General features: G+C 43.9%; 1 protein-coding gene across 2 annotated transcripts in view; it reads left to right on the forward strand.

The window, feature by feature from the left end:
• The window catches only part of EML6 (EMAP like 6), a 325901-nt gene that overhangs the window by 292210 nt on the left and 5886 nt on the right, over window positions 1-27805 (forward strand). The window contains exons 31-40 of one of the 2 annotated variants that reach the window (XM_019500824.2): window positions 2415-2588; window positions 6698-6906; window positions 7579-7736; window positions 8422-8536; window positions 11312-11500; window positions 12940-13112; window positions 13687-13849; window positions 16211-16314; window positions 17711-17864; window positions 18055-18155. In XM_019500824.2, coding sequence (XP_019356369.1) covers window positions 2415-2588; window positions 6698-6906; window positions 7579-7736; window positions 8422-8536; window positions 11312-11500; window positions 12940-13112; window positions 13687-13849; window positions 16211-16314; window positions 17711-17864; window positions 18055-18155 — 1540 coding nt within the window. The remainder of the gene's footprint in view (window positions 1-2414; window positions 2589-6697; window positions 6907-7578; window positions 7737-8421; window positions 8537-11311; window positions 11501-12939; window positions 13113-13686; window positions 13850-16210; window positions 16315-17710; window positions 17865-18054; window positions 18156-27805) is intronic. The other variant, XM_059719398.1, reaches the window with a different exon arrangement.

A 27805-nucleotide genomic window follows, 5' to 3' on the forward strand; every position in this document is an offset into this window, starting at 1 on the left:
GCATGTAACAGTGAGTAAAATCAAAGGCTCTAGTAGGTTGCACCAACTCATCTCATTTATTGGTGATCATCTCATTTCACTTCCTGTGCTCAGAGCACTGTTCAGAAGTATCACAAAAGCATTGCTGAACACTGGGAGAACATTTTAATGAAAAGCATCAGTGCAAAAAACAGTTAAGTGTATAGAAAAAAATTACAATGACATATAAATAGCAGTAATGACACAGAAATGGACCCAACTCTGAAATCATACTTATTTGAGTCATAGTTGGTGTGTCCACACAAGATGCTAAATGCACAGTAGACTAATTCTACTGCGCATTAGCACATCATGGCAAAAGCCATGCTATTGCGCTAAAGTGCAGTAGAATTAGTCTACTATGTGTTAGCATCACTAAAAAAGGTGTTCAGTAGTGCTGGTTACTATGCATTCAGTTAGTACCTGTTATTACAGGTACTAAACTTAATGCGCAATACCTACAGCACATTAATGCATGTGTACACATGCCCACTTACTCCTATAAATAGTCCCAATGGCTTCAGGTCACAAGTAACTGTTGCATGATCATGACCTTTTGCCCACAACTTCAGAATAGAAATATATTTTCAAGTTTTCCTTTCACTTAATTACACCAGTATTAAACCAACTTAACTCTATAATCACTGGTGTACTAATTTATTTACATCCCTGATTTTTATCACTGGGAGTAGAAGTCCACGACTACTATGCTAATGAACCTTAGCCATAGCGCAGGAAAACAGAAGCATATCAACACTTTAACAAACTTGTAGTCACTTTTACTGAGTGCTGTCAAGTCCCATAGAAACTAATGGGAATGTGGCTCTCTGAGCAGACTCAAATTAGAGGATATATATTTAGTCTATACCTGTAGACAGGGCTGTAGAATGGCAATACATGTTACCCTTATCTGAAGTACAAGTTCAGAATTCTAGTGTCAGGGAAATTATTTTTAAAAACTGCCAAGTAGAGTTATTTAGTTTCTGTGTAATGCTTCTTTATTCAGTATCCTTTTATTAAAATATTACATGCTACTCTTGCTAATATTTAGCTTCTGTCAACATTTCTGTTAGAAACCTTCATTTAGAGAAATTGAAGACTTGCCCATAAAAGTATCCTGAGGTGACATTCAGCAGAAAAAGATTTCAGGACAGAAGCAAGGATTACTTTGCACTTTGGGAAAAAAGTTGGGCAAAAAACCTCCATGGCATTTTTTGTGGATACCTTATGTTTAGGGTTAAAACGAATAGACAAAATATCCACTTCCATATGGTTTTCATGCTGTATTTGCTTCTGTCTCATTTAGCTATTTCCACAGTGTCCCATTAAGAATTGTAATAATATTTTAGAGCAATACATTCATATTTGTGCGAGCACATTTAATCCTGGAGGGTCTCAAAGGAGGTCATAGGTTGGCAACATATGATATAATTGAAATGTAGTAATTTCTGCTGTGGGTGGGTGGGAGCCAAACATAGTACAGAATGCTGCGTGTCCTAGATTTTGAGTCCGAATCCCAATACAGCAGTTTCTGAATCCTTTTAGAGATTTGTTTAAGATCTGTTATTTTCAGAATTATTCCTTGAAATAGAATACATAGACATTTTTCTCAACAAGTTTTCTATGATGAGATAGCATGAAAAAATCAATTATTGCAGACAGCCCCTTTTCCCCTCCTCTTTGAGTGCTTAATGAGAACCCAGGAAATCAATGTTTCTAATATTTGCTCAATAATCTAGACAACTATTGACTCTGGATAAAATTCAAGAACTATAAATAGACCTGCATAGGATAACATTTGTTTTACATGCAATTTTTTTTTAATCTGGAAAAGTAATAAATAAATATTGTTGTTATATAAAAGAGAGTGCACCCAAAAGGTTCAACGGTATTCCTGCTTTTTCTTTTTTGGTTTTATTTATTCATGTCCATTTTCAAAATTTTACTTTTGTGCTTCCTTCTGGTGCTGATGTTGAGTACTTCAGCATTAGAAACATGACTTATTTCAGCTATTGTTTTCCCTTGGTGCTTCCTCATTTGCCATTGCTCTCACAATGCAGGTGATATGACAGAATTTCCAGGTAAGGCTGTTTTGTTTGTGAGTTCTAGTCAGCAGAGTTATGTAAAGTTTCATGTTACCTTGTTGTATCTGTGTGAATTGCGGATACAAGTGAAACATCTACAGACAATTTATTTTGCATGAGATTCTCCATTAGTGTATTGTCGTCCATTTAGAACTTGTCTTATTTCGCAAACAACAGTAAGTAGTGTGGTTCTTAAGCTTAACATGTTTTTAATTGTCTGTTTTGATGCTCTGTTCTTGGAAACTGCTTTTATAACACTGAAGCTCTCACAAAAGGAATTAAGTCTCTTTTAATTTATCTTTTTGCATTTAGGTACAACTCCTACTATTCACATATGGGATGCTATGAATAAGCAGACTCTTTCTATGCTGCGTTGCTTCCATACCAAAGGGGTCAACTATGTTAACTTCAGTGCTACTGGCAAACTTCTGGTATCAGTAGGAGTAGATCCAGAGCATACCATCACAGTGTGGAGGTGGCAAGAAGGTAAATCTAGAATCCTTATGCTTTCAGCTTGAGAAAACTGTGTGGGGTCATGTACTTTGTCTGCCCAGGCTTTGAGCTAGATCCCAGAAAGAACTTAGGTTAGAGTGACCATATTTCTTGAATCTCAAAATGGGACACCTCCCTCTCCCCGCTCTTGAGCATCCTTAGTTGTTTCCAAGCTCTGGTCTCAGCAGAGCTTGCTGGGATGTAGGGGATGGACACCTGTCCCCAGCATCTTGTTGGTTCAGGCTGGGAGATTTGTAAAAATGGGACAAAAGCGTTCAGTTGAAGAAACTGACAGGCCCTCCCAGACAGGTATTTAAAATGGAAAGTAGGATTTATGGTCACTCTAACTTAGGTGGAACTAAGGTGCCCAAGTCAAAATTGGAATCCACCATCTAATCCTGGAAGTGCAGCTCACTCTTGGACATTAATATTCCACAGCTGCCTTCAGTTCTGCTTCTGTGCATGCCTAGAATTGCCCTAGTGAGCAGTTTGGTATTAATCTCCTACTTAACCTCAATCAGGATCCAGAAGCTAGGCAGTACCCTAGTGGCAGCACGCTGTTGTATTGTGTTAGGGTGCCTAGAGCTTTATTTAGGCATGGTTTTATTATTTATATCTAGATAAATAAAATACTCTGCATCTGTACTCAGCTTCTAAACCAGTGATTCTCAACGAGGGTGTCATGCCCTGAGATCCTTTCAAGGGGGTCACAGGTGTGCACAAGACAAACCCAGAGGGCATGTCCAGATGAGTGGGAACCTGTGTTTCCCTGGGGAGAAGTAGCAGCTGCTACTTGTCCCTGGGGAATGCCCGTGCCATGCACACTCTGGCACGCAGCAGGCTATGCCGGGTGAGGTAGAGGAAGCTGGGGCTGGCAACTGTGCTAGCCCTGGCAGCCTTACTTGGAGTCCTGGGGGCCTCTGGGAGCAGCATCCTCAGGTGCTTCTGCAGGAGGAAGCCTGACCAGCAGCCGGAGCATGGCTCTGGATAGACAGGCTCCAGTTTTGGGCAGCACACACTGCTGCCATGTGCGCTGCCCCACTTTTTTTTTTGGCATGGTTTTTTTTAACCCTGGGACCTCCCAGGGTCAACCCCTCCCCCCCCCCAATGTGCACACGCGCGTGCGCCTACACACACACATACACACTGCATGCCTGCATGTGCAGTGTGTGGCACCACAGATAGGTCTGCAGGTCCACATACCACGTGTCTGCACTTGTCTGGATGTGACAAGAGATTTCAAACAGTTGTAAAAACTGTTCTGGTCATTCTGAGTTCTTGGCAACAGAAAAAAATTCCATAGTCAAAACACAAAGTGAAAACGGGGGGCTGACATTTTCTGAGGGGGGCCTTGAATCAAAAAAGTTTAAGAGCCACTGTTCTAAGATGTCCCATGTGCCACCTCCCAGTATAGATTACTGGTGGCAGACTCAAGGGCAGTCTGCAATAGGGCTCTGCTTAAGGACCCTGACTCAGAGCATAAGGCCATAAACAAAGTGGCCATGCTTTCTGAACCTGGATGGGCTTTCCTGAAACAAAAGCTTTGCAAATCTTTTCCTAGATTTTTGGGAGAGCTCACATTAAGATAAACAATTTGTACTGAACTTTTCCCCACTGAGAGCAGGTTCTCTGTGATCTCATACTGAAGTGAATCATCTCTTTGTCTTCTAATTCACAGAAATGCTCTACATCTCTTGAGCAGCCATACAAGGTGACATTGATTCCCATGGACATCAACGCCACTCTGTTTTATGTTAACAACTGTGGAGATGCCCAATAAGTGTAGGCGTGGACTCTAACCTGAAAGACATTCCTGGTTTTCACTTACCAAATGAGAAGAATGTAAACAGAGGCACTGTTAGTCGCTCATGGAACCTCCTGGGGGTGTCTTAGGCCAGGGAGCTTTTTCTGCCCCTCATTGCACAATAAATTAACAGCTGCCTTCAGACACCATTAGGAGAAGCCCATACTAGCAGTACTTAACTCTTCCACCTGCTATGGGAACGGGGATCTAATAAGGGCTTCCCCCTATAGCCTAGGGCCACTTGTACACACCATGGGAGGTTTTACTTCAGTCTAAATTGAAGTGGTGGGTTTTTTAAAACCCGACTTCAATTTAAATCGAAGTAAATCCCCATGACGTGTACACAGGGGTTGGGGCCCGATCCTTACCTGCCTCTCCAGTGGGAAGGGGAGGGCAAGCTGCTAGCAGGCCGAGCAGTCCCTGAGCTGCAGGGAGGGGTGTGGGCACTGGAGTGATGGTGCGGTGCTTCCCTCCATGGAGGCATCCCCCAGGCGGCACTCACCTGCAGAAACCTGGCCCAAGCAGTCCCACGGGGCACTGCAGCCACAGAGGGAAGCACCAGGCCCCTGTGCAGCTCAGGCAGGCAGGTTCTGGGGAGAAGAGAAAAAAAAAATCAGGCTCGCCACTTTTTTTTTTTCTTCAGTGCAGCCTGCCTGCATGGGCTGCTGCTGGGCTGCCTGCACAGCCCCTGAGCTGCACAGGGCCCGGTGCTACCCTCCACAGCTACTAAGGTAGCAAACGAAAACACCTTGGACGTGTTTTATTTTGCTATGTCCCAAAGTCATTTAACGCACAATATGCTGCCAAACGTGCAAACAGCAGTGCCATTAAAGCGGTGCAAAAGGGCATGTAACCCACTTTAAAGGCCAATTTTGTGACGTGTACAAAGGTCCTTGGTTACTAGTATTCCTGGCCAAATCAGGAGATGCAAGTGTTCAGAGGTCTTAGTGGCTGTGGAAGGTTTAGCTTTCAGTCCTGCTGTAGATCAGTGATAGCTTTTCCCATCAAGCTGTGTCACCATATGTAATCACTCAGAATCAGAGTGCTTCATTCTTTGTCACTATTTTTCACACCCCCAACATGTTTATCCCCATATGGTGCTTGAGGTTTGACATTAAGAAAAATAGTTTTACTTGGAGTGGACTAAAACTCTTAACCCCTGACACTACCGTTCATTTTGATTTTGTAGATGCTGCAGTCTTGGGCCTCAGTTCAGCTCTGGACTGTGAGGCTCTTTCTAGGCTGGATTCAGGCTGGGGCAGTGATAGCAGTGGTGGCACTGGCCATTGCAGCAGTGGCAGCCACCAGACCCATGGCAACAGTGAGCACCATAGCAGTGGGGCAGGCATCCATGTGACAGGCAGCCACTTGCCTGCTAGAGGCATACGAGCCGTGGCAGGTCAGGCAACCACAGGACAAGCAAGTCGCTCCCCTGACACTGCAGACCATGTCCATTGGGGCCCCATATTCTGTGTCAGGCCATGCCCATTGCAGACCATGTCCCCAACTTCTAGTAGCCCCGCAGGCTGAATGGAGTAACTCCACAAACTAGATCCAGCCCACAGGCCATATATTTGACATCCCTATCTTGAATGGTTCAAATAATATTTTTCAGAGATTTGTCCTTGTATGCCTCCAGTTAGCAAATCATGGCATGGCTCAGGTTATCAGAGCCAGGGTGGCCTGAGTTGCCTGTGTTAACTTCCGTTATTAGTCCTTTAAGTCGACATTCCCTAAAACATTACATGAATCCCAGGAGGGAGCACTGACAAACCACTTCCATTAAAAAAAAGTACTTTCACTTTTTTTAAAGTTATTTATGGTTGCAAGGAAACACTTAAAATGTCACTGAGTAACCAATGAACTGATACCTGTCTGAATTTTCAGAAATAACAAGAACCAGAAACATAACTCTGACACATGAATTGTCCCATGCAGTTTGGTGGGAGCTAACTCAGTCACAATACTTAAGACTGGAACATTGCTACCTATTACACTAGCCGTCAAAGGGTGCAATAAGAAAAAGAAGTACTGTGTTTTGAAGGCCTATTACAGCATTTTCCAAGCGTGGGGAATAGAAAAAACTAGCCCATAAAGGGTGGCTTTCAAGATAAATTTGGTAATAGTATAGGTTGGTTGGTCATATGAGTTTTCATCTTCCTGAAGAGGGACTTCAGTGTATGGAAAGCACTGCTGTAACCCATCAAGTAGCACCAGTCAATATCTTTATAAAATCATATGGAAGGTTACTGTTGCAGGTAAATTTAGCTTTATTTTTATCCCTTCCTAATTAAAACAGGGGCTAAAGTGGCCAGCCGAGGAGGGCATCTGGAGAGGATATTTGTTGTTGAGTTCCGCCCAGATTCAGACACTCAGTTTGTGTCAGTTGGGGTAAAACACATGAAGTTCTGGACATTAGCTGGCAGTTCTTTGCTTTACAAAAAAGGAGTAATTGGTTCCATGGAAGATGCCAAAATGCAAACCATGCTTTCTGTTGCCTTCGGAGCGGTGAGTTCAGGTTGCTTGTAATGGAATTTCTTAATATATATTTTAGTATATATATTATTATTATAGCTGGCAGGGGGGTGAACTAAATGACCTCTGGAGGTCCCTTCCAGCCCTGCTTCTCTATGATTCTATACCTAGACACCATATTTGGGATAGTAGTACTGCAAATACTGTTCACATGAATAAGCTGAGACATTGCACCATACACTCACTGGGTAACTGCTTTCCAGTCACCTACAGTGAGATCCCCATTGACACATACTTGAAAAAGAAAGGATGACTATTTACCTTACAGAAATCCTAGGTCCTCAAGACATAGTGTGAATTCCCACAGCCTAGTCTTCAGCTGAAAACAGACCCTGAAATGTCAGGAAACTGAGGAGGGTCATAGTCACTCTTCCCTTTGTGCCAGTGTGTAGGTGCGCTCACAAGCACAGGACACATGGTCCTTGATGAATGTGGCTGTTTGAAACATTTGGAGTTCACATGCTTACCTACAGTGGGATCTGACTCCAAGAACAACCAATTTGTTCCTTCCCAAAGGTTCTGCTAAATTCCAATACTTACATTGTCATAGGCTTTTCTGTGAGACATCCAATATCTAAACCAGAGTTCTACCTCAAACTGTAAAAATGATTTTTTTTTAATATTAGAGATTGTTTTTTGTTACAGACTAACCTTACATTTACTGGTGCCATAAACGGAGATGTCTACGTCTGGAAGGATCACTTTTTGGTTAGACTGGTAGCTAAAGCTCATACGGGTCCAGTGTTTACAATGTACACAACTCTTCGAGATGGACTAATTGTCACTGGAGGGAAGGAGAGACCGTAAGACACATACCTTCTTAAAATGCATAGTATATGTCTGTCTTAGATTATTTTTACTGTTATTTATGCTGTTCTCCAGAATTGCACAGTGCTTAAAAACATGTAACAAGGACAGGTACCTGCCCCAGAGAGCTTATAGTTTTAACGGCACATAATGCATCAAGAAATGGTAATACATAAAATATGGGGCAGAAGAGAAGGTGGATATGGGTCACAACAATAGAATAGGGAACTTAAATAGCATGTGCAACCTCATTACAGGAGCGGCTATAAATCTGGTGCAACTTTCTTTCTGTTTGGGGGACATTTAGCTTTATGCCCCAGGCTACTTCCTTTCTCCAGTTTCTTTATCTTTATTTACATGTTCTTTTTTTTCAGAGGTACGAAAAATGTTTAGCAAAGTTTACCAGTTTCAAAGCCAGGGTGACAGTGATTTGAAATTAACAGAAAGAACAACTTGCAGTTTACATAGTAGAGGAGCTGTTTTGGAAACTATGAAAAATTGTGATTTACTATCCGATGGTTATACTAGTTACTTTTCTTAATGCAGCCATGATCAAGCCTCCTTTAAATACAGTAAGAGATGGTACTCATGTTATGCATGAATGTCAGAAAAGTATCACAGTAGAAATGTAAGATGCATAGGAGTGGGCAGCCTCATGGAATATAACATGCTTCTTTTCAGGACAAAAGAAGGAGGTGCTGTAAAACTGTGGGACCAGGAGATGAAGCGCTGCCGAGCTTTTCAGCTCGAGACAGGACAGATTGTTGAGTGTGTGCGTTCAGTTTGCAGAGGAAAAGTAAGTAAGCCAACACAACAGGTTTGCAAGCTCACTGCCCATGGTTTGCTACCTGTAAAGCCTTGCCTGAATCTTGTTGAGTATTATACGGAGGAGTGGGAGGGCAGTGAAGAGCTGATGATTAGGAAGGCCCAGATGTACATGAATCCCTCTAATTCCAGGCATTAATCTGTCTGATTTATATGCTCATCTGCATGCCCAGGTATGGGATTTGTATTGCAGGGAGATCTGTGAACATATTTAGAAGCCTTGTTATTTCTGTGCCTCTGAGAGCCAAATTCTGCCCTTGGATCAGTGACCATGTAACTTCAAAGAAGCTCCTGCTGACTGTGGGAATCACACACACATGTAGAGGCCTAATTTGCCTTGAAGCCCTGAGTCTCCATGCAAAGTCAATGAAAGTACTCATACTTCAGGCTAGGCATATTCTTAAGTACCTTGTGCTAAACTGAAACCTTAAAGATTTAATATAGTCTTGACCAAGAGCAACACTAGTTAAAAATAAAAGGCTTTTGTTTTGTGTTCAGATAATATGTTCAGAAAAGAAAAAGATATTTTTAAAGTAAATTGCACAACCTGCTTAACTTGCATAATCTTAAAATCAGTAATAGACTGCACTATAGAAATGTTGAATCCTAAACTTGTTAAATAGTTTTCTAATAAAAAAAAAGGTGCAAGTAAAACTTTATCACTCAGCATTACTAGTAGTTATTTTTTTTGGGTACAGGGAGAAATAGAAATTGTGGCCTAACTTTTAAGGTGGTATGCACAGAGCAGTATGTCCAGCTTGTGCTCAGAAATGTCCTAGTCACAGATGCAGCTCAGGCATTCCCATGCATGTTAAATGACAGTTGGCACAAGTTAAAGGAAGGTCTAACAGCTCGTTAGGCTAGTATGGTTAAGGCACAGAAGAGAGTGCTGGGGCTAGTACTACATCCAGCCACCTTAATCTGAATGAGCAGGTACCCATTTACAACAGGATCAACTGAGGGCAGCCCAGATATAAGTACAGCACTTGAGTTTGTGCTTCTAGAGCTGCAGTGAAACACCTTAAACAACCACTCTGCCATCTAGTCCTTGGCACAAGCTCAAATCTAAAGCCATTTTCTCTACTTAACTTTGCATAGTGAGCCTAGGAATTCAGACATCTTGTGTTCTGGTCTACAGTAAGGGGGACAAATTAAATGACAATAACAATACTTTTTACTTCAAACAGTAAGTAGTTCCCACCCTACTTTGAATTACATCTCCATAACACTTTTCATTAAATCCTTGGTGTGTAACTGAGGGCCCTTCCACACATGCAGGTAAAGGCATTATGGGATCTAATGCGTGATCCACACAGTCATGCCTCCTGCCATGCTACATGTGCATGGCAAGATGCATGATTGTGGCATTGCACATTAGATCCCGTTACACCTTATTGTTGGTGCAGGGGGAGCTTGATCTCGGGCTCCTCCTGCACTGGCAAAAAGATCTCAGCTACCACAATCTCCCATCCTTGGGGGACTATGAAACCCCTTTGACTGGGAGACCATGGCTGCCATGATCTCCCAGCCGCAGGGTCTCATGTACACCCAAGGCTGGGATATTGCAACAGCCATGTTCTCCCAGCACCAGGTGTTTCATGCACCCCCAAAGCTAGGAGATTGTGGCAGCTGTGACCGCCTAGTCCTGGGGGCGCTCCATGTACCCCCAAAGCTGGGAGGTTGCAGCCATGCCCCATGACTGCCAGGACCCAGCTGGGTTCCAGCACCAGGAGGCATGCTGTCAGGACCCAACATCTGCAGGTGCAGGTCTCTAGGTCCCAGTAGCTGTGGGGTGCTGCTGGGACTGAGTGGGCAGCTGCTGGGGCTAAGAGGCCCCTCAGTTACGGGACTCCCAGCCTTGGCTGTGCACCCCTGCGGTCTCATTACCTTGAGACCCTGCTACACATGCAAATTAAAGCTGAGTAGCAACCAGCTATAAAGTTAGTACACATTTTCCAGATCTAACTTGATAGCTGGTTGGAGCTTTTTATGGCGTGATAGCTACTTTGCACATGTCATTGGTCTCAAGGTAACTGTGCATTTAATCAGTTAATTGTATGATACCTGTAATGTGTAGAAGGGGCCTTAGACCAATTTAGGCCTAGACAGAGGCAGGAATAAGTCTGTCTAAAATGGTCAAACTGTACTTAGGAGAACTTGACTATTGTTTGTATTAAGGCTCCATTAGACATATCTGACTAATAGGAGAATCCAGCTCTAAATTAGCATAAAGGGATTTAAATTACTCCAGATCTTACATCTCCTCTGAATTTCACCCACGCGTGTATTATTAGTTGTCTGTTGTCATTGTCATTATATGGTAGTGGATGTTTCTATTTGACTATAAAAGATTTGGGGAGATTAGTGGAGAAAATCAATAGTGTGGAGAGTACTGACATTTGTAACAGTCTTGTGGATGAGTATTGCATTTCTGTGGAAGCAGCATCACTGCTACTCCAAACCTGTGCATCTCATGAGCAGTCCAGGCAAGACGTATATGAATTCTATTATATGTACAAAAATCCTCTAGGGACAAGGTTGAGATTCATCAAAGGTCATTTGAAATCTCATTAGCAGACATAAAGTGTGAGTTCATTTTACCGCTGATTTAAGATGCTAAATGAAGAAACAATACAAATTAAAACCAGTTACAAAAAGTGCTCTCTAAGAAATCAATATGTTAATGCGTTAATATTATATAAACTATACTAATAAGCTGTTTCCCACCACATTTCAATTACAACAGGGCAAAATTTTAGTAGGAACAAAAGATGGGGAAATACTTGAAGTAGGAGAAAAAAATGCTGCCTCAAACCTGCTGATTGACTGTCATATGGAAGGGGAGATTTGGGGCTTAGCAACTCACCCCTTGAAAGATATATTTATCTCTGCAAGTAATGATGGAACAGCAAGAATCTGGGATCTCTGTGACAAAGTGAGTAGCATTAAAGAGAAACACTTGTCATTAATAGCAGTAATATTACATAACCAAGCTATATGCTGCCTCCATCTACACCTGCTTCACTGAGGTGCATACTTGCAATGGGGCAGTGTTCGCCCTGTAATTTTAGGATACTTCCTTCTTAATCCATAGCTGTACAAAAAAAGATCCTTTGATGACGTGGTTCAGTGCTACTTCTAAAAGAAAACTAGTGGCATTTTTCTGAGAGCGACAGCTATTCAAAAACTAGGACAGAAGTACCTCCTGTCCTGTACAAATTGTCAAATGGTTTTAAAATAGAGTTTGAGCTACGGTGGACTGAAGAAGTGTCCTAATTGAATTCTGACAGTCACACTTTCCTCTGTCACAGGCTAGTGTGACTTCAGATTGTGCAGCGGGCACTCCCAACCCATTTCCTGTCAGCAAACATAACTCTTTTCTCCACCTCTTAAGCTTTTTTAGCTTCATTCCATAGCATTCTAGCATAGACCTGAATGTGTGTTAGCTCCCTGACTGGAATTAGTTATCTAGAACTCGCAGAAATTCCTAACACCATTTTTTTTTTGAAAAGTTACATTCTTAGTCTTGTAGACACCGCAGAGGAAGGGTATATTTGAAATAAGCACTATTTCACTTGAAACTTTTAAAAAAGTCATTGCAATATTTTTGCTTGTGCCAGACTACATACAATCCTCTAAAAAGTGACTTTTGTGGTCCAAATTAATTGACAGTGGGGACGTCTACATGTGCATTAATGCGCCATAGTTATGATGCATTAAATTTAGTACCTGAAATAACAGGTAGTAACTCAACGTGCAGTAACCAGTGCTACTGCGCAGTAGTGCTGGCGCACACCTTTTTAGTGATGCTGATGCGCAGTAGACTAATTCTACCATGCATTAGCATGACTTTTGCCGTGATGCAGTAATGCACAGTAAAATTAGTCTATTGCGTGTTTAGTGTCTCGTGTAGGCACACCTAGTGCCTCAGAAAACAGGGGACCATTTTTGAAAATCAAAATTAAGTTAAATATAAAGACAGTCAGGCAAGTAAGGGTGTCAGGCAGAAGCAGTGTAATGATTGTTGACGTTAATTTGCTTAATCATGTTCAGTAGTTAAATACAATATAATCAATGTTGAAATGCATTTGAAAACTGATTTAACCACCTTCCTTGTGGTGTCAGAAATTTTTGGAAGTATTGAACTGTAATTCAGTCTTTATTTTCAGATCTATTTCATGTTGTGCTCCTGGTAAAAAGTGACTTATTTTGTGAATTTTTACATCCGTTTTGAGGAACTGCTGTGCAATTTTCTTCTGAATGGTTTTGATTCTCTCATAGATGCCTTTTACTTAGCAGGTTTTATTGATTTTATCGATGGTTTTCAACAACAAGAACAATACTGGTAATAAAGCATTGCTTTTGTTGATATAGAAACTGCTGAACAAAGTGAATTTAGGCCATCCTGCTAGATGTGCTGCATATAGTCCTGATGGTGAGATGGTTGCTATTGGCATGAAGAATGGAGAATTTGTCATTTTATATGTAAACAGTCTTAAAGTCTGGGGAAAAAAGAGGGACCGGAAGTCAGCTATTCAGGATATCAGGTATGTCAGAATTTCTACTGACAAAAGACAGTATGACTTGGAAAACATACAGCGCTTCTTTAGGAGCATTTCATTCATACGAGCTCAAACCCTGAGTTGGTTACCAGGTTATATAACCCATCATTTGTTGAAAGATGAAAAGTCATTGTTGGCTTGCAGATATGTGGATATTCATACTGGCTTTGTACATAACATGATCATCATATATCACACAAGTGTTTATTTCCATAGCTAATTTAATCACCTAGCTAGTAATATAGCTAATAATTTTTGGCTATAATCCCTTTGACAACAGGATCTAACATGTTGGAACACTGCAACATTACCAAACAGGACTGGGAAATCCTGTTGCTTATCTTCAGAAGATTAATGATACTCTTCACATATTGGGTTAAGCACTATATAATAATGGAATATTAACATCCCCAACTATGTCTAATAGCTTCAGGCATCAGTGTGCCTTTGTGATTTTATTATATAATCATCAGTGGTGAGGTTTGGTTTGGGTTGGATTGGAATTTGTGTTGAAATAAGCTTTATTGGTCTTTCTTAAACTGAATATTTTGTTGCCTAGGATCAGCCCTGATAACAGATTTTTGGCAGTGGGTTCCCAAGAACATACTGTAGATTTTTATGACCTCACTCAAGGCACAACTTTAAACCGGATAGGCTATTGCAAAGACATTCCAAGCTTTGTCATTCAGATGGATTTTTCAGCAGACAGCCGATACATTCAGGTATGTGTTAACTGATTGTACACTAGGTTGCAAGGACTGGTTTATCATCAAATGTAATAAAGGGATGTCGGTAAGAATGCAAAAGGCCTGCCACAACTCAGTACTGCAAAGCATAAAGAAAGGAACTCAATGCATCCAACAAGCATTCACTAAGGTTATCCATTGTTTGAAGAGATTAAATGCCACGTTGCTGTGAATTAAGCCATGCACTAAATGAGCATTTTGGAATAGTGGCATTCAAAAAAGTGCCCCTATCAACTGTGACTGGCACCAAAATTTCTTTCAGTGCTGAAAGAGCAAACAGTTTTGGAAATAAAGGTGTGTGAATCTAGAGACACGTCACTACTTTTTCTTCTCTTAGCCTTCAACAGTAGGGTACAACAATCTGGCTTAGGGTAAAGCTGGGTATAGCCAAATATGCAATAATAGCAGAGAGGTAAAAATGCTTTTACAGTCTGGACTGCAAAGCACCCATAAAATAGGTGATCACATGCTCATGCACCTCTTGACCTTAGGCTCAAATGTGCCTTTAGAGTGCTGACAGCCATGTAGGGATGCTGAGCTATGCTGCTACCATAGAGGCTGCAGAGAGCATTAGCCACAACATGTCTTGGGGCCCTAAAGTATGCAGGCAGGGCATGTCTGATCCTAATTCTGTTACAAGGGTGCAGCATACATCACCTCCTCCCCCCGCAATAAAGCACTATATCAGGAGTAAAGCATGCTGGGATCTTTTGTTCCTTGATTAGAACTAGCATGGTTATGCCTGTTCACTCCACTTCCCTGCTGCGGTGAGTACCCATCTTCAGAGAAAAGCAGTAAACCTATCTCTCTAAGATGAGGCATTGTATGTCTCTGCACACTAAGTAGATCTTTAAGAAGCAAGCAGCTGAGTAAAAGCCAGGCAGAAAGGGTGGCATTCTAGTCTATCCTGGTGGCCTGAATGGGCACTTCTGGAATAAAAAAGCATATGTGTGTATGCCTTTCTTTTATCCCTATAGCTCAAGGGCTAGGATACTCACTAGGATTCTGGGGAGCTGGCAGTCTTAGGTCCTAGGCCTCCCTCACCCAGGTTTGTTGGGAAGTGTTGATCTGGGCCTTTCTCATTTCCTAGAACAACACTCAGGCCATCACCCACAGGTCAACCATTGCTCCCTCTCTTTTCCAATGCTCCTCTTAACGCTGACCCACTAACCTAGTCATTGGGAAAAATGGATGGAAGACAATGCAAGGGGGAAGGCTTCTTTCTCGCTCAGAACAGGCCAGCAGCCATCTCCCTGAACCACCCACTCTCTGGCATGCTCCCTTCCTTCTTCCTGGTCTGTCTTTCTTATGGCTGTCCAGGGAGCCAGCTTCAAAAGAGATGCTGGAGAGGGGCCTGATAACAGCTGACCTGTGGTGCGGTTATTAAGAGTGCTGTGCTGGGAAGCCAGAGAGACCCAGCTACAAGCCCTCTTTGCATGAGGATGGCCTACAACCCCAAACCTCCCATTTGCCAAACAGATCTGGTCTGTCTTTAGGTGACTATGTACTTGCTCGTATGTGTCCAGGAATAGAAATTCCCTGCACATGTAAGTGTCCAAAATGCCCTGTAGACAACCAAAAAATGGCCACTTTGATGACCAGGGGAGAATAAATGCCACTCAAAGTTCATTTCAGAGTTTTATCAGTCATAGTTTCCTTCCTTCCTTTCCCAGGGTTGGAGAGATGCAGTACCATACTACTTGAACCCAGATACGAATTTTCCTTCCAAAATGTCTCCACAGACTTTGACAAGAATGTGTGAGATGCTGCAGCAAATATGCAGTCATCTGAGAGAGCATTTGTGAATTATGACAGCGGTTCTCCACCTTTTAGACTCAATGTACCCCTCCATCTCTCGTCTGAATTTAGCAAAAGCCCATTTAAAAAAATAAATGTATTTATTACATTGTGTAAAAACAAATATGACTGCAACTGTCCTGTTGCAAAGAACTCAGAAAGACCACAACAGGTGCAAATGTTTTTGGCACTACAGATCCGTTTGAAATCAGTGTGTGGATATTGTGAATCATATGCAAGTGTTTACACACCTACAAATATTGTGTGGCATGCTGTAGCACCCTTACTGCAGTTGAGAATCACTGGCCTATGGCTAATTGATGTGAGCAGACCATTTATCATCAGTTCATCCAGTCTATCTGATGTTATTTTATATTGTATGTAAGTCAATTTTAACTGTTCAAAGAAAACCATAAACTCTAAGATATAAAGCTTTTTGCTACATAGTACCTATGGCAAATTGTTGGAAAAAAAGGCTTTTGATTTTTAAATGTTGGCTTCAGGTATCTCAAGTTTAATAGTTTCTATTTCTACATTCAGGTATCAACTGGTGCCTATAAACGTCAAGTTCATGAGGTGCCACTGGGAAAACAAATAACAGATGCTGCACTAATAGAAAAAATCACATGGGCCACATGGACAAGGTAATGCATTGTGAAAGTCTGGAGATCAAAGCACTTGATTGTGCCTGACTCTGGGGGTATGGACATATGAGCAAATTATATCAAATTAAAAGCGGGAGGGGGGGAGGCTTACTATGTACACTGCTCTGTAGTAACTGTTTCATGTGTCCACTCCTATTCCTTGGTAAAAGGAAACCAAGCTGTAGTAGCTTAGCCCCATTTCACTAGAAGTAACTAGCTCTGTAAGGTAATGAAAGTAATAAAATGAAAGTAAAGCTTTCATTTATCATGGGAGAAGATTGACCACATGAAGCAGTTACCACCAGGGGGAGTGGATCCCCCTGCTTTTAACTTGGTATCAGTTATTTGTCTGTATATGCCTGTATACAGAAATAGGTTAAGGGAAGGTACTCTTACAAAAAATGCAGTAAGTGCAAGGCTTCACAAGATTTAATCAAATTTAATACAAATACATTTAACATTCAGTAACATTCAGTGCATTGGGCTGCTTTATATTTGCAAAACTGTTGTTGCTACAAAAAGCACTAGCTGTTAATTCATGAAGTCCTATCTATCTACACCATAAAATATAATTCTTTACCTGAACAGTAAGTATTTTGTTTCATGTCTCTTCACTTGCTTTGTTTCCGTGCGGAAGGAGGTTAATACTTAGGGTTTAGAATTGATACAGGCATGAAGCAGATGATCTGACAATTTACAGTGACATGATAAAACAAACATGATTATCTTTACCGGACCCAGGGGAAAAGTGTGAACACACCCACTTGTACTGCAGTGTTGTCAAGCAAGCAAAAGAGTCTGCTGAGCCTTAGCCATTATGTGGGCCTCCTGTCAGAGAGTGTGGGAGGGGGGCAGATAAAGCTGACAGATGATATCTAGGCAAACATGAGTAATTACAAAGAAACACTCCAATGTGAGGGAAAAACAGCTATTTTAAGAACCTCACAAGATACAATCTATATTATAATCCCCTTGCTTGAGACTCTAGGGCCCAGGGGAAAGGGTACTGTTCAGAGATATATCACTGATGAAAAATTTCACCGTGGGAAGGAGTATTCACCCAGGTGGGCATTTCACAGAAGCAAGACATTACTTGCAGCTCATGAAGGAGGCCCAAATAGGGACTTGAGTCTCCTGGGGGAGAGTGGTTGTGTTTGGGAAGATTCATACATTTGTGGGATGTGGCCATATTAGGGTTGCTTGCTTCAATTAGGAAGCAATATTTAGGTGTAATAATGCCCAGGAAATAGCTGTCTCAGCAGAGAACAAGTGACTATGGTCACCCATTCTGTCCTCCTCTGAAGTCATACACCACGTACTAAGCATGCTTTCCAGGAAAGGTAGTGGTATGTGTTTCTTCATGTTTAACTTTTTTTTCCTTTATGTTTTGGGGCAGCATTCTTGGAGATGAAGTCATTGGAATTTGGCCACGCAACACTGATAAAGCTGATGTCAACTGTGCATGCGTGACCCATGCTGGCTTAAATATAGTTACAGGAGATGATTTTGGTCTAGTGAAACTTTTTGACTTTCCATGCACAGAAAAATTTGTAAGTAGCTGTTTTAGATTTAATTTTAATCTTAAAAAAATTAATATTCTTGAGTGCAAAAGTGTGTCAGTAGATTAGAAGTCTATCACTTTAGCAAACATGCTTGGTTTTATATATTTGTGAAAGAATATACTCACTTTTATTGCTGTAATTTTGTCCTCAATGACAAATATTTCCTTCTTTCCAATAGGCCAAACACAAACGCTATTTTGGTCATTCTGCTCATGTTACCAACATCCGCTTTTCTCATGATGACAAGTACATCATAAGCACAGGAGGAGATGACTGCAGGTAATGTCTTATTTACTCTTTTGATGATAGAGAGTTGTTTGTCTACAAGTATATGACAACTCCAGTGCAATGTTCAGCATTTAACACTCTCCCAGTGCAATGGCCCACTTGGCACAGACACATATGTATATGGAAATACAAAGACTAGATTAAAACATTCAAAATAGTTGACCATCAAGGATGTGGCTTTGATAAGGATATTAAATGCACCAGCACAAAAAATACATTTCTTATTCAGGAAAAAATAATGCAAACAACAATGTAAAAGAATACAAGCTAGGTTAAAAAGTTATAAAGGATAGCAGCCTTATTGTCTCAGGAGTTAAGCCAAGCACTAAATGCCAAGTTCTAAGGAAAAACTTCACACAAATTACTGCCGATTTTTCCATTATGTAGGTTTTATTCTTTGAGGAGACATATTTGGTACTGGCCACAGCTAGAAATGGGGCATTGCATTGATATCTGTTATAGCAATTCCTTTGCTCTTTTGAATATAATAAAAATAAGAGTTTGGCCTTCAGAATAGGATATGAATTTGCATCAAATTGACTTTATGTATAGTTACAATTAAAAATAATCTTAAACAGTTGGAGATTTCAGGAATTTTGCCTATAAAAATATTCTTCTGAGTTTTTATAATTTCTTAATTAAAAGGATTCACCTTCTCATTAGCACATTTTAAGGTACCAGAAATCCATGTGCCCACTGCTGCTTGAACCCATGCATTAGGGCAGTGGTTCTGAACCTTTTTTGTACCCATTTGTAAACATCGATGGCCAGTCTCAACCCAGTGCCCCACACTCCTGACCTGCTGTCCCCCATCCCCAGGCCCTAGCCCCCCGGTGTGTGGGGCAGGGAGTGTGTGTGGGGCATGGGAGACCCTAAGCAGCCCCTTTCAGGCTGGAACTCTGACAGCCTGCAAGGAAAACACCACGATTTCCCATGATTTTTCTCCTTTAAAGAAGAAACTATTTTTTACAGTTTGTTCACAACCCTTTCATATATTCTTGCGATTCAGTTTTGAGGTTGAGAAACGCTGCATTAGGATAACCACAATATGTGCACCCTGTTTGCTATGTGTCATTTAGAACTGCGGGTGGGGGGGCTGGCAACCTTTTTGGCAAGTGTGCCACTCCAATCTCCTTCTGCATCCTGATCTAACACTGTGGTTTCTGCTTCCTGCTTTGTGCTCCCTGCCCACTGTATTGCTTTGCTTTTTGCTCCCTCCCCAATCTGCCACATGCCACACACAGAGGCTGCCCATTAGAGCTGTGTGAAATGCCTGCATTTTGTTTCAGTTTCGGATTCGGAGTTTCAGAGGGACAGTTTCATTTCAGCATTTCATAGGGCTGTCCAAAACGGCCGTGTTTTGTCTCATTTCGGATTTGGCATTTTGGGGGGACAGTGACTCATTTTGGTGTTTCGAATCACTGTCCCATTTTGTTTTGGCCAAAACTGTTTAAGATTTTTGATGGTGTTTTGGTGTTTCGGCCATAGGCTATAATAGAGAATCACAAAACTGCCTATAACTTCGTGATTTCCTGCCTGATTCAGATGAAACTTGCAGGGGTGTTAGCCCCTTCTGAGGCCATGAAGCCTGCCAGCTTTCAAGGAGATAAGTATAGGGGATTTCTGGGAAACTACACCTCAAGCTCCTGACTAGCAAAACTCATGACATTTGACTTTGTGTGTGTGTGTTAAGGGAAAACAGGCTGAAAACTGCAGGGATGGTAGCCCCTGCTGAGGCCATGAAGCCTGCCAAGTTTCAAGGAGATAGGTGCAGGGGTTTCTGGGAAACTGCACCTCAAACTACTGAAAGCAAAACTCATGTCGTGTGTGGTAAGGTTGTAGCCATGTTGGTCTAAGGACATAGCCCAGACAAGGTTCTTAGGGTCAATCTGATATCTTTTCTTAGACCAGTGGAATAGTTGGAGAAATTCTTCTTTGCAAGCTTTCAGGTTCAAAAACCCTTCGTCAGGCTGAAGAAGCATCTAGCTGGTGTGTGTGTGTGCACTTCCTGGATGAAAGGAATAGTAAAGAAGCCTGAGGCTGGCATGCAAGGCAGACAAGAAAGCCAGTCAGTGAAAATGGAAATGGAGGCATCAGGGAGTGAGAGAGAGGCTGGCAGGGAGTGGGGGATGGAAGGGGGATGTAGCAGGTAAAAGTGGAGAGGTACCTGCTACCTGGGGAGTCAGATGTCTGGCAGGCTGTAGTGTGTCATAAATCCAATGTCTATATTCAATGTCCATGAGTTTCTGTATCCAGGAGGTTGATAAAGTGAAATTTATAGGCCCATCTGAAAAGTGGTTTGTAAATTCAAACAAGCACCGAACCTCACTAACCTCATCACCAGAAGTAAACTTCCTACAGCCCAAAACACACTGAACGGATCCAGACCATGCCATGACAAGACATGCAAAACCTGCCAACGTATCTCCAGTATCCACACAAACTATGCACCAGAATATATCATAGACAAGAATACCCAACTATCTGTGAGGGCACATTTCTCACAAAAAAAACATTGGGTCTCCAGTCTCTCAGTCCTGATCCTCAAAGGGAATTTACAAATCACTTTTCACAGATGAGCCTATGAACTTCACTTCATCAACCTCCCAGATGCAGAAACTCATGGAGTCTATATAGACATTGGGTTTATGACACACTACAACCTGCCTGACATCTGACTCCCCAGGTACCTCTCCACTTTTACCTGTGCTGCTACATCCCGCCTCCTCCCCCTGATGCCGCTATTTCCATTTTCCCTGACTGCCTTTCTTGCCTGCATTGGCCACATAGGCCAAGGGGTCACAGTCCAGTGGCTCCACATCCTTGATGAGATAGGTAGCCCCCGAAACTTCAGCGCTACCTCCCCGAGGCTGGGGTTTGGTGCATCTGGACACCACCATGGAAGCCGTGCCCTTGGCCCGCATTGGCAGTGGCTGGCATGGAGGAGACTGGCTGCTGCTGGGAGTGCTGGCACATGGAAGTGGATCCCTCTCTTCCACGTCCCCTCGCCCTGCCCTTCTGCCTCCCTGACTGTTCACCAGTACCTCCATCCAGTGATTGAGGGTTTTGGTGCTGCCAGTGCACATGCTTCTCTTCACCCTCGGGTCGCACATGCCTTCTAGCACGTGAACCATACTGGACCACAACAGATCCAGCCATTTTTGGTGCCCTCCTTCAGACACCTCACCGGTGCCTGCACCTCTGGTGAAAGCAGCTTGCCCCAGCCAGGAACACTGATCCCCTGGAACTTCTCCATTTGGGTCTCAAGCTCCTTGACTATGGGGATCACCTGGCTAAGGAAGGCTAGCGCTGGGGGTCTCAGTGGCCTCAAGGAATGGCTTGAGGACCAGCAAGATCTGGAAGATAGTATCCCACTCAGTTTTGTGAAGGGGGCTGCTGATCCCAATCTCCCCAAGCAAGGCCATCTCATGGATGGCCTTCTGTTGCTCCACCAGCCTCTCAAGCATCAGGTATGTGGAGTTCCACTGAGTCTCCACATTCTGGATGATTTTGTGTTGTTCAGCTCTGTTTGTCCCGCAGCATCTTGCCCCCCTTGATGCTCTGGTGGAAGTAGCCCACCACCTTCCTGCATTTTGAAATGAGCTGGCTGGTTATGCTGGTGCTGTCACCGGCAGCCCTGTCCCCCTCCAAGGCGTCCCTGAGTATGGGGTGGAGCTTGTGTGCCACACAGCAGATGCCAACAAAGTTGGCATCACAGACCACCTTGACCATGTTGGCCGCATTGTCAGTGACCATGAACCCATGGGTGAGCTCGCCCTGCACAATGAGCCACCCCTGCACCATGTGGTTCATGATCCCTATGATCTCCTTTGCCCTGTGGTACTCATCCATCGCTTTGGCTTGAAGGAGAGCCCACTGACAGCCTAACTGATGGCACCAGTGCCCTGTGAGGAAGAGATAGGCATGATCTCCACCCCAGCTGCTCCAGATATCCAAGGTGAAGTACAAGGCCACCTGTGGACCTGCTTTGTGCAGCTCCTCCCTCAAGTACTCCCTGCATGCCTCATACGGCACCACTGTCCTGCTGAAGGTGGTGCATGCGGGCGCTTGGTAGGATGGGGCCACGAGCACCATGAGCTGCCTGAACCCTGTCCATTCAACTAGGGAGAAGGGCTGGCCATCCAGAGCAAGCATCTCCCCGATGCTCTGGGTGATCTTGCTCGCCTTTGCAACATGCCTACCTTTTTGTCTGCCTTTGCCCCACTGTTCCAGGGTGGCCTGCCTCTGCTTTGGGGGGACAGGGGGCTTTGGAGCAAGAGGGGGACTTCCCTTTGGGCATGCTCTCACTGGTGCCAATCTGAGGAGGAGCAAGGGTAAGGTGGGTGATGCCTGTGGAGATGCATCATTATCCCTGTGGTGCTATACTGTTTCTCCTCTTTGCCACTGCTGTTCTTACATCAGCAGTGCAGGCAGATAGCATACCTGGGATCATCTGCCACCTCAAAATGATCCCATACCACACTACCCCCTCACTTCTGGGGTGCAGATGCGGATCCTGCCTGATCCCCCTCCTCACAAGGCACAACAACACAAGGAGCTGACTCAGCTGAGCCACTTGCCTCCACAACCTCAGTGTCAACCTCCAACCGAACTGCCTTCCACGCAAAGTGACCTGGCTCTAGGACAACTCTGAAGGGAATGGAGCACAAACTCAGATTCCTCCTCAGCCCCCACCCCAGAATTTCTTTTGCTAGGGCACTCAGGTCCCCTGCTTCCAGATCCAGCTCCTCCTCTGGCACTGGAAGGCTCAGGCTGGGAACTGAAATGTGGGTGGAGGAGACTGTCATGCTGGTGCTGCTTGCCATGCTGGTGGGCTGGGGGTTATTATTATGGTTGGTGTTATTGGAAAGGCACCGGTCCCACCTCCTTGCTACCACTAGCATCAGAAGAAGCCTCATGCCTCCTAGTGCTAGGGAAGAGGTTGTGTCTAAGTTTGGGGGGAAACTTACAGCTCTCCCTCTGCCCCCTCTCCCTCCCCGACCAGAAGACCTGGCACCTGCATTTCTAGCAAATTTCATATTTCATGCGCTGGAAACAAATGTATGTCTGGGTGAGTGTGTGTGTAATAAAATTAAATGTATGTGTATTGAGTGGTTTCCAGACAAAGCACTGCTTTCTTTTTGTTTGGGAGGCGGGGGAAAAAGAACAAATAACAGGAATTTTGGGGAAGAGTAGGCACATGTAAATAAACAGGAAAGGATTGGCAAATGGCTACAACTTGGTAGCAAAGCACTACCAAGCTGCAAGCTTACAAAATGATGCTGCAGTGCTCTGTCTCTGCTGCTCCTCCTGCTGGGACAGAAGCAGCTACAAAATGGCAGAGACTCAGTTCACAAACAGCCTTTTATGCTGCTTCTCTGTCCATCCCCCAGAGCACTGGGATTGGAAGGGACCTCAGGGACAGATCGTTGTCACTGGCCAGATACAGATGTCAATATCAGCTCCGAAACAGCTCCGAAATATCCAAAACGTTTCAGAAACATCTGAAATTTCTGAAACATTTTGGATGGCCTGTTTTGTTTCAGAGCTGTTTCAGAGCCCTGCGTTTCGTTTCGGATTCAGTGTTTCTACCATAGAAACGTCCAAATCCAAAACAAAATGAAACGGCCTAAATTTCTCACAGCCCTACTGCCAATGGAACTTGTGCCACCTCTGCCACAAGTTGGCCACCCCTTACTTAGAGCATGTTTAACCCTAGCCCTGCCATCTACACACCAAAACCTCCAATCTAACATGAGTAGTACTTCCTACCTGGTTTACTTGACATAAAGAGGTTGTATGGTATACAGTCATGCAAGCTGGTAAACCATACGCTTTGTGGGATGATGCACATTTATGGTTGTTTTAATTCAAATGATGCCATTGCCTTAGGAGCATTCCTTAGGGGCTTTGACTGCAGCAGTGTTCTGTAGGTTGAGACCACAGGGAAGGTACCTTGGGTTCTTTTTTCTTGTCTGGGATGGTTCAGTTAGGGATGATCCTTCCGTGAGCTGGACTCAATGAGGTCTGCTTTCCTATGATCCTACAACTGAGCAACATACTCGTGCTCCTAAGCTGAACATTCAGGCCAACCAAGCTCTATACAACACAAGCTGAGAGAAAAAGCAAAAGGCTAAGTGGCTTTAAAATGAGAAAACTATGAGAGTCTGCTGATGTGATACAGACCGCAGCAAAATGATGTAAACCACAGAACCAAATGAGAAACATTGATAACAGTTGCATATTGTAGATGAAAATCTGCTTTCCAAGAAGAGCAAGTGTAAAAGCAGCTCAAGTTCATCCACTCAAGAAGCATTGAGAAGTTAGGAAATGCCAGAAATAAAGTCCTCATGACCTCTAACTTTATCCCCCACCCCTTGTGCATTTACATTATTTTAAAGGGCTAACTATACAATGGCATGCTTTGTCAGGGCAGTCCGACTGGCTGCCTGCAGCCCCCAAGGTGTTAAACTGTAGCCCTCCCACCAGTCCAGATGCCACACTAGCAACTGCTCCAGCTGCTGCTGCAAATGCTGGAGTCTCTGGGCTCACCTCCCTCCTCCAGCTTCTGTTCCTTGCCCCCACCCCAGAGTGAATAATGGGGCAGCGTGCCTTGGTGAGGCCAAGGGACTTGGGAAACCCAGGGTTTCCACACAGCATGAGAGCACCGCATGGTGCAGCAGGGAGGGGTGGAAACAGGGTGCAGTGTGCACCAGGGGGCACATGGCACAGTGTGAAGGGGTGCTGGAACAGCGTTGTTTTGGGAGATAGCAGGGGTGGGTGCTCAAGGCTTGCACAACTCACATTCCTGCCCCCCACGCCCCCAGCCACTCAGAAGTTGGATAGCTCTGCTTTGTGTTTCACAGGACCTCTGCTTTGTTGAGTTCACCGAGGAGGTGGTTCAGCTAGTGAGCAGTTGTATTCTGTATTAGCTCCATTACTAAATGTATAGCCCCGTGCTTTGCTGAAACCCTGCTGTGAACATATCTTCTACAGTTTCCTCATGGGCTTCACCATGGCCTCATCATGGTAACCTCTGTTTTGCAAACATGAATGTCCCTTCAGACATGCTCCAGCATGATAAGATTATCCCCTGCTTTACAGTGGGAAGGGGGTGGGTGGAGAATCTGAAACATAGGAGGGGGCTAGAGCCACAAAAGGTCATGGGCATTGCAGTACTGAGTGTTGCAGCACCTACCCTTGAAGTGCCTTGCTGCTACTGTACTGTCTGAGTTCCTGCCTGAGAGAGTGCCCACAAAAGCTTCCTAGTCACTAGTGTAAAGACAAGGCTGGGTAGGCAGTATTCTTCATCAGTATGCTCAGCCCTTCCCCTACCTCCCTTGAAGCATAGGCACTTTGTAGAAAGAAATGTAAGAGTTATGGGACAAGTGAGAGAGCAAGCAAGAACAGCTGAACTGTGATAACACTCCCCTCCTTTAGAGGATTTAGACACTGAATCCTTTAATGAGGACTTCATTCTTAGGACTTCCACTGCGCTCTGTACCTCCCAAGAAAATCAGGAGTCCTGGAGCTAGTGAAGATATCTGAAGGATCTTGGCAACCAGTTTGACCCTCCGTTACCAAAGTGGTGGGATGGAAGGGGTTAGATATCAGGTTGTAATATGCCCATGAAAGAGGTCAGTCCCTTATATAGTCTATAATTGTATACCAGGCAGCACGGTCTGATAGTTAGATACCTAAAACTGGAGTCTTCCCAATGAGTAGGATTTCCTACCTACTAAGTCTAGCCTCTTGCATTCCTTATCCTAGCAGGTGCTCCTTAACTGCTTGCTTTTTCCCCTTCATTAGCAGCTGCTACAGCCAGGCATGATGCCGTTGCTTAGATATAGCACGAATCCACACGCTTGGAATCACCTTGGCAGTGTTCGTTGACGTGCCTGGCTGTAGAACTGGAGGTAACCAAAGTCTGCCAGAGTAATCTAGCCATACCCATGCGGCTTCGGTAATGGGGAGGACCTTACTTTGCCTGGCATGGACCGCTGGAGCATATTTAGGACCTTATGACTCTGTAGCAAGCTGGAGAGGCTGGGCTTATCCTTTCCATGAAAGCTTGTAAAGTCCTAAAATTATCTGTGAGGTAGTTGAGATTAACACTAGTTAATCCAGGAATTAAAGGGTTAGTGTCAGCCTGTTCCACCAGGTGGGAAGTCTTCATGCTCCAGTGATAATGGATAGGTTCTGGATTTAACCAGCAGGCTGAGTCCAGGGCCAGCAGGACCACACAGGTATGGGCTTTCAACACAACAGCTTCCGTCCCGCAGGCCACGTAGTGGATGGGCTTTATGCCCACTACATAGGGAGACAGCTTCGGCAAGTCCCAGTGTAAGCGTTCCGAGTTCCAGCATCCTTGGACTTAAAGTCAAGAGGTGGAAGGTGAAGCAGTGGTGAAGAGGGTCCTAGTGCCAGTGATGTCACTGGCTCAGCACAAGGGACAATATAATGGGCACTATGGCAGAGAAGGCTGAGATCTCCCAGTCTGTAAAGTAAGAGGTTGCTACTGGGGCAGTTGTTGTGGATGAGTAGGCAAGGATGAAGATTGCTCAAAGTTACAACACCTCTTGGTGGAACTGACGCTACCAGTGCCAGAATGTAAGACTTGGTGGTGGTGCTGTGGAGGGCTCCCTCCAGCACTTGGCTTTGAGCTCCCCTGGCCCTGAAAGAGCATGTCCCCTGCTCCAGGCCTCCGTGCCAGAGCACTTCTAAGCTTCACCGGAAGCTACGGGATTAGAATTCTGTGATCTTGATAAATGAAGACACAGTTGCCATCAACTGCTGTAGTTCACATACAATAAAGACGTGCAAAGGACTACCCTGAGCAAGCATTGGCTTGGTGTCAGCAAGGAAAGGGCAAGTAGAAATTAGGAAAAACTTTCACTTTAAAAAGAGGAGGTAAGCTCTGGACCAGGAGTCTTAGGGAAGGAGTGGAAGGCCCATCATTTTGGAGAACAGGCTGATGATGCAAGTAAACTTGATTCTGCTTCAGAGGATAGATTTGAGCTCTTGAAGTCTCTTACAGTCCCACAGGCAGAGGCATAACAGGTCAGCCAGGCATCCTGGGCAGCTGCAATGAAGAGAGAGCAGTGCCTTCCAGCTGCTGCTGAGCTGTTGTGACTGCAACCACAGCTGCTGTTTTTTGATGCCTCTTCTCCACCCTTCCCCAGGCAAAAGTGAATGCCAGGAGTTGCTACCAGTTGCCTCTCCCTAGTTATGCTGCTGCACACTAGTATTTTACACCTTAGTTCTTCCAAATTTTCAATTTAGAGGTGTGCCTCAAGATGGTTTGGAAACCACCTTTGTAGGCTAGTAAGCTTTTCCCATCTAGGTGCTGTGAAGAACATCAGCTTCTCCTGTGGTAGGGAAGACAGTGGAGGGAAACCCAAAATGACTAGGCAGATGTGGTCTTTTGGGGAGTGGAAACATCCTGCTGGAAAGAGATTGCTCTTCATTGAAGGACTGACATAGGAAAAACTGATCATAGGTCAGGTGCTAAACTAGGAGCTGAGAAACAATGGGGACACGTAATAAAGCTGGTGAGTATGTTAGTCAAATGGCAACATGCAAAAGGGTCACCAGAAAATAACAGCACAACCAAACTACAGGCAGCAGACAGGTAGAGGCAG

The sequence above is a fragment of the Alligator mississippiensis genome, chromosome 1 (genome assembly GCF_030867095.1).
Source record: "Alligator mississippiensis isolate rAllMis1 chromosome 1, rAllMis1, whole genome shotgun sequence".
NCBI classification, from domain to species: Eukaryota; Metazoa; Chordata; order Crocodylia; family Alligatoridae; genus Alligator; species Alligator mississippiensis.